Genomic DNA, 7449 nt, shown 5'->3' with positions numbered 1-7449 from the left:
GCTGCGTGGGTCTTTTGATCACAAGCAGTGGGACTCACACAGGCCGCATCCCCGGGCATTTCATTCTGGTTTATTGGGCAGGAACACAGGGTTTCCACAGAGAGAGGGCGGCTGTCCTGGTGATGTGGTGGGCCCTGCAGTGGACGTCTTCCTGCTTCCGCTGTGGGTGGGTTGGGGGCACATTCACCTTGGAATGGGGAACCGGGAGTCCCAGGAAGCTCAGCCCCGGCCCCTCACAGGGTGTTGATGCACACGTTCCCACAGAAGGTGGAACAGCACACGTGGCTTGCCTCACAGTCTTCTTGGACTTCACAGGGGTATTTGCACAGATAGATGCTGGTGCGCTTCTCACACCTCTGGATTCCTGAGGAAGGCTCCTGGGTTTCTGAGCCGGTTGTCTGGGTTTCTGAGAAGGGGTGGGAGTTGGGGCATGGGGCCCTCTGCCTGGACAGCGTCCTCCTTCCTCTGATGCTGCCCCAGCCCCCAGGATGCAGGTCCACTCACAGCACCCCACCACCCCCAGAGGATTCTTCTGGGCCCCTGGCCAAACCCTTGGCATGGGTGGTGTTTAGGTCCCAATGAGCCCTGCTGCCCTTCCTGGACCCTGTCCACACCCCTGTACCCAGGACCTGTCTTCCCTCGTAGACAAGGCCTGGTGAAAGCACCCTGCGCACTCTATACTCACAGCCTGAGAGCTCAGAGCACCCTGAGATGCCTCCCTCCCCCCATCATCCCTCCCCCATTCCACCTTCCTGACCTGTGGGGTGCGAGGGGAAGATGGACTCAGCATGGTCCTGTCTGCTCTCCCCACTGGCCTGGCCTCCGTGTGCCTGCTCAGCGCGCTCCCTCCCACACCCTCCTGCGCCCCGCCGTGATGGCATCAACTTGCCTCCCTATGTCATCCTTTTCCTGCCCAGTGCCCCTTCCCACACCCACAGCATTTCTACGCCTGTGTCTGCCCTGGGAGCCTCTGTGGCTGTTCATAAACCAGAGGACAGTTGTCTTCTTTCCCATCAGCCCTGCTCCATCCACCTCTCACCACAGCGTGTCACCCTTCATTTTGGGTCTCTGAACAGTGTTGTGGGACATGCTGAGTTTGCACAAAGGCATCAGAACCCAGGTTCTCCTTAGTCTGGATTCAGCCCCTCCCAGCCACCTCCCCTTCCACCCATCCAGCCATCACCTACCCTCAATCCTCCTCCGACTACGGGGCCCTCCGTGAGTCTGAGGCAGCCACAGCAACACCCAGAGGAGCAGCATGGGCGACAACACAGCCCTAGGTCGCATGACTCTGACTACAGCCATGAGTCTAGGTCTGGGAAGGATGGCAAAGACTTTCCTGAAGAGCTGGGTGTTGAGAGGGAAAGAACGAAGGAGACTGTCCTCTTGCTCTTTGCTGCCCTTGCTGGCCAAGCCTAGAAGAACAAGAAGAGCCTCTGTGTTTCCTGCCCTTTGCCTGCCCTTCACTGGTGTGGAATTGGCCCTCTTCAGGGACGTCACCTGCTCTCATAAAACCAACCCTCTCTTCTCGCTCACAGAATTTCTCTTAAGAAATTTGTCTTCCTGCTCCAATCTCAAAGCCTTTCCTAGAAAAATGCAAATATGTAATTTGAAATACCTCACTACTGATAATTGACCCAGATTTCATTGTATCGTGTTTAGTTTCTCCATCTGTCTAATACAACTATCTCATTTTTTTCTGTCAGTCATTTTTGTTACCCACTTTCTGTCAGTCTTATTTAATCATGGGAGTATTTCACAAAGATGGGTTTCTTTTTTTTTTTTTGTCAGTCGTGGGGCTTGAACTCTGGGCCTGGGAGCTGTCCCTCAGCTCTTCAGCTCAAAGCGAGCGCTCTACCACTTGAGCTACAGCGCCACTTCCGGTTTTCTGGTGGTTTATTGGAGATAGGAGCCTCATGGTTTCTCCTGCCCGGGCTGGCTTTGAACCGCGATCCTCAGATCTCAGCCTCCTGAGTAGCTAGGATTACAGGTGTGAGCCACCAGCGCCTGGCATACAAAGATGGGTTTCTATAACTGCATCATTCTTGGGTAAACTATAAATACTGTCAGTATCCTACAAGATGTCATATTGAGCATTTTCTTTTTCTTTTCTTTTTTGCTGGTTGGTAGGCCTTGAACTCAGGGCCTGGGCACTGTCCCTGATCTATTTCACTCAAGGCTAGTGCTTTATCACTTTGAGTCATGGAGCCGCTTGTGGTTTTTGGTCACTATATCTGGTTTTCTAGTGGTTAATTGGAGATAAGAGTCTCATGACCTTTCTTGTCTGGGATGGCTTTGAACTACAATATTCAGATCTCAGCCTCCTGAGTAGCTAGGATTACAGCGGTGAGCCACCAGCACCCGGTTAGCATGTTCAAAAATTATATTATTATTATCTTTGAGTTGTTGTATAAAGGAATTACAATCCAACTTGTCAGTGTATAAGAACAATGCATCTTGATCAGTATCATTCCTCTCACCATTCTCTCCCATCCCTTCCAACCCCACCCATCCCCTCAATTTTCCTACTTTTGTAGGAATATTCATTAAATATTATGACAGATTGCCAATTAAAACTATTATGACAATGATGATGACAGTTGAATATTATTCAATATACATTGAATTCTATTCATACATTTTCACTCTTTTAGACTAAAGTAAAAGGTAGTAAAGGTGGCTAAATGTATCAAGTATAAATATATAAGAACATGCAAGCATATATTAAATAGATACATATGTAAGTACAGGTTGAGCATCCCTAATCCAAAAATCTGAATTCCAAAGTCCAAAACACTTTTTTTGAGTGCCAGCATGATTCCACAGGAGAAAATCTGTTGCCTGATCTCACTTCATAATCGCAATCAAAATGAAAGTGCACTCACAATAGGATATAAATTTGTCTATAAAGTATATGGGAAACACAATAGATTAGGTGTTTGTCTATGAACAGATAATGGATAAAGAAAACATGGCATATAGACATAGCAGAGTTTTACTCAGCCAAAATGGATGAAAATGCATCATTTTAGGAAAATGAATGGATCTGGAGATCATTGTGCTAAGTGATAAGCCAGATTCAGAAAGAAAAATATCAAACTTTTTCTTACATAAAGAATCCATTTTTTAAACAAAAGGACAAAAGGACCTGTGTGTGTGTGTGTGTGTGTGTGTGTGTGTGTGTGTGTGTGTGAGAGAGAGAGAGAGAGAGAGAGATAAAGAGAGAGATGGTAATGGGGATAAATACAATGAGAATACATTGAATACATGTCTGAAATGTCACAATGAAACCCATGAAAATGTACAAAAAAGTACCTATAAACCATAAATATTGTCCTTAACGTTTGGTGTATATGTGTGATACTCTATGTATATCATACAAACACATATGGTATAAATTAGGTTGTGGAATGCCCCTTCAGTGGCCTATGTTTTAATGGCCTGTGATGCTAGGAATAGTGGTGGACGTTTTATTTATTTATTTTTTTGGTGATGGGGCTTGAACTCTGGGCCTGGGTGCTGTCCCTGAGCTTTTTGGCTCAAAGCTAGTGGTCTACCCCTTGAGCTACAGCGCCACTTCCAGTTTTCTGGTAATTGGAGATAAGAGTCTCACGGACTTTCCTGCCTGGGCTGGCTTTGAACCATGATCCTCAGATCTCAGTCTCCTGAGTAGCTAGGAGTACAGGTATGAGCCACATGCGCCCGGCTTAATGGTGCACTTTAAAGTGATGAGTCCAGTGGTAGATTTAAGTCACTGAGGAGATGCCCTCAAAAAGTTTAGTGGGACTCTCTCTCTCTCTCTTTCTCTCCCCCCATGGCTGTGAATTGAGTGGTTTGCTCTGCAGCAAGCTCTCATCCATGATGTATTGTCACTCAGCGTAATGAGGTCAACCAGAAGTGTTAGGCAAAATAAACTGTTCTCTCTACACTTCAAAGAACAAGCCCACGTCAAGATCTTGGTGTTCTTCGATCTGATCATTTCATTTCCTTCACTAGGATGGTCATCAGCTTTTCTAAAGGGTTTTCTAAGGTTATCTAATCTCTATCTCCATAAAACTGGAAGGTATTGGGTGAGAGGTAGTGTTGCGCTGTTATTGGCAAAGGACAATCAACACCGAGAAGATGTCCAGAGTATGTCTTGACTCCCTGCCTGTGGGAAATTTGGGGGTCATGTGACTTGGGTATGCAGTGGGTAGCAAATGCTGTAACCCAGGTCCATCGTGTTCTTCCAAGTTTATCAGGAGGTACTACCCATATCAGAAAATCTAGTGCTTTTGGATGGGCTTCAAGAGAAATCGTTTGTCATATGGCCCACGTGTAGTTCCTGTGTGGAACTTAAAGATCTACCACAACCCAAATCACCCAAGGTTCTAGGCCTTTGACCTTGATTTCCTGTTTGTCTGTGTCCTGTTCCAGGCCCCCACTCAAAACCTAGTAATAATAGGGTAGACAAAAGAGCTGTCAGCCAGCTACCACTGCCACTTTCGGAGGTAGGTGAAGTAAGGGTCTTTAGATGTGAGCTTTTATTTGTGGCTTGTTCAGATGTGCCTGGAAGCCATCAGCCATTTCTAGGATATGGGAATTTTTGTTGTTGTTGTTCTTGGTCGTGGGGCTTGAACTCTGGGCCTGGGCGCTGTCCCTCAGCTCTTCAGCTTGAGGCTAGTGCTCTACCACTTGAGCCACAGCATCACTTCTGGTTTTCTGGTGGTTTATTGGAGATAAGAATCTCACAGACTTTCCTGCCCAGGCTGGCTTTGAACCCTGAGCTTCAGATCCCAGCCTTCTGAGTAGCTAGGATTACAGGCGTGAGCCACCAGTGCCCGGCTTAGGATATGGGAATATATTATTCATTAAGAAAACTGAGGGAGACATGCATGACCTGTCTGAGGTCCCAAAGGTAAATGAAGACAGATGAAACAACATAGCAGCATCCCTGGCTCTATCACTAGCTTCTATTTTTTTCTTCTTTAATGCAATATGGAAAAAACTCACAGTCTTAAGTTTGGGGGTGGATATAGTAATTTGATGTCTTTCTGATGACTGAGGGCCTTTTAACTGGCCTATACTTTTTCATAGATGACCAAAAGAATTCACTCAGAACTCTGAGTGTGAGGATACTCTGAGAATGATGTGAGAAGTATCTTGAACATGATGTTGTTTTTCTTTACTGGGATTTTTTTCATGTGTGTGTGGCTGGGGGCGGTGGGGGGTGGGAGGAGGTGTGTGCACGTGCCTGTACTAGACTTGAACTCAGGTCCTGGGTACTATCCCTGAGCTTTTTCACTCAAGATGAGTGCTCTTCTACTTAAGCCATAGCTCCATGAATCCTCTTTGGCTTTTTGATAGTTAATTGGAGATAAGAGTCTTCCAGACTTTGTTGCCCAGGTTGGCTTCAAACCGTGATTCTCAAATCTCAGCCTCCTGAACAGCTAGGATTACAGGTGTGAGCCACCATCAACCAGCTTCTCTCAGATAATTTAATAGGCCTCAAAATGAACATATCTAATGATTTATGCTTCTAAAACTTATTTTTTTATCTGTTTTTGGTGCCCGTCCTGGGGCTTGGAACTCAGGGTTTAAGAACTGTCATTGAGCTCCCCGCCCTGCCCAAGGCTAATGCTTTATCACTTGAGCCACAGTCTGCTTCATTTTTTAAAAAAAAAATTGGTCGTGGGGCTTGAACTCTGGGCCTGAATGCTGTCCTCAGGTCTTCAGCTCGAGGCTAGCACTCTACCACTTGAGCTACAGTGCCACTTCCGGTTTTCTGGTGGTTTATTGGAGATAAGAGTTTCACGGACTTTCCTGCCCAGGCTGGCTTTGAACCTTAATCCTCAGATCCCAACCTCCTGAGTAGCTAGGATTACAGGCATGAGCCACCGGTGCCCGCTGCTTCAAGTTTTTGGCGGTTGGTTGGAGATTAGCTCATAGACTTTCCTGCTCAGGCTGGCTTTGAACCATGATCCTCAGATCTCAGCCTCCTGAGTAGCTAGGATTACAGCCACTGGTGGCTGGGCTATTGCTTTTCATTACAATGAAAGTGACACAGCTTAAAAGAAATAATTTCCCAAAGAAAAAGTTATAAATGTGAGATGGGAAGATGCCTGGAGTGGTCCATGGCTAGTTGAGGAACTGGTGGGTTCTGGAGGACAAATAAGGAAAATTAGGAGAAAGAATAACAAGCAGTATTCACAAGCATTTCCCTCCTTTATCTTCTATTCTCCTCAAGCCCTTTTCCACCTCTAGCAATACTGGGACCCAGTTTCCTGCCGGAACTCAACAGAGACACAAAGCAGAGACTGCCATGAAGCTCTGGACTCTCCTATTCGCCATGTTCATCTATGGGATTGGGATGCGTCTGCCTGTGTTGGGAGGCTTCAGGTTCAGAACTGGTATTAGTCGTGCTGGGGCAAGGGAGAGGAGCCCCTGGCCCATCCAGATATCTCCCACTGCTGTCTGTCAGGACTCACAGGTCCAGGGTCAACCCTGAATGGGTGGGAAATGTCCAGCAGGTGGCTATCTAAGGCCTATAAATAATTTGGTACCTATGGGACAGATATGTATGCTTCTTTTTGGCTCCCCTCAGCCAGTTTGCTATGTTGATAATTTCATGTGGCTGCTGAATGATATTACAAATATCCAGATGATCATTGGGAGAAACAAAGGCTTCCCACCCCTGTGAGGATCAGAATTTTCCTTAAACAGAGACATCCACAAGATGAGATGCTCCCAATCTAATATCCCTTGTAGCTCCCTCTCTCTCCAGACTTTGAAAGAAAAAGTGGGTACAGGAAAGGGAACAAAACTAGACTCTGTACACACAAGCAGGAATAATATCTTCCAATGCCAGCTCATCTTTGGCAGAGGAAACTCCAACACACAGTTTCCTGCTGAGCCCTTATCTTCAGAATTTCTGTTTCTCACCTGGGCGAACATTTGCTAGCTACCAAAAGGATGATGGTTAACACCTACATACATCTGTTCATTGGAAGGGCAAAAACCTCTCAGAGTGAAAAAACAGAGAAGACAATTAAGGGGTTCTTAGTCGATCACATGGAGAAATTGTGGACAGTAAAGGAATGGAGGAGGAGATCTGCAGGACCGTGGAAGAGACACACTTCGAGGAGAGGGAGAGGGAATCATTTGTGTTTTCTTGGTTCAGTTTTCTACAATTCTACAAATAGAGAATAGAAGGTCCCCAAACAAAAATTCAGTGAGAGTAATTTTGGTGGGGGGTGGTGTCCTGTGTGGTGAAGCTGTCCCAGGTTCTGTTTTCAGGACTCAGAGGAACTTTCTTGGAAGGTAGAAATATTGTGGTTTGAAGTCCAAGATCCAAGGAATTGCTCAGCTTGAAATGTTTTCTTTCTTTCTTTCTTTCTTTCTTTCTTTCTCTCTCTCTCTCTCCCTCCCTCCCTTCCCCCCTCTCTCCCTCCTCCCTCTCCCTCCTCCCTC

At 46.2% G+C, this 7449-nt stretch overlaps 2 protein-coding genes across 2 annotated transcripts in view; one reads left to right on the top strand and one right to left on the bottom strand.

The window, feature by feature from the left end:
• Window positions 1-233: 233 nt before the first annotated feature.
• Window positions 234-1287, bottom strand: LOC105981534 (WAP four-disulfide core domain protein 10A-like). Its single transcript, XM_013010726.1, has 2 exons — window positions 1188-1287; window positions 234-385 (listed from the first exon to the last, which is right to left on the bottom strand). The coding sequence occupies exons 1-2, from the start codon at window positions 1285-1287 to the stop codon at window positions 234-236; spliced, it is 252 nt and encodes an 83-aa protein (XP_012866180.1).
• Window positions 1288-6301: 5014 nt separating this feature from the next.
• The window catches only part of Wfdc9 (WAP four-disulfide core domain 9), a 2122-nt gene continuing 974 nt past the window's right edge, over window positions 6302-7449 (top strand). Inside the window, exon 1 of the mRNA XM_013010725.1 lies at window positions 6302-6378. Coding sequence (XP_012866179.1) covers window positions 6302-6378 — 77 coding nt within the window. The remainder of the gene's footprint in view (window positions 6379-7449) is intronic.

Source organism: Dipodomys ordii, unplaced genomic scaffold (genome assembly GCF_000151885.1).
Source record: "Dipodomys ordii isolate 6190 unplaced genomic scaffold, Dord_2.0 Scaffold13, whole genome shotgun sequence".
Classification (NCBI taxonomy): Eukaryota; Metazoa; Chordata; class Mammalia; order Rodentia; family Heteromyidae; genus Dipodomys; species Dipodomys ordii.
The sequence above is the reverse complement of the archived record's forward strand: the minus strand, read 5'-3'. Positions and strand labels throughout refer to the sequence as shown.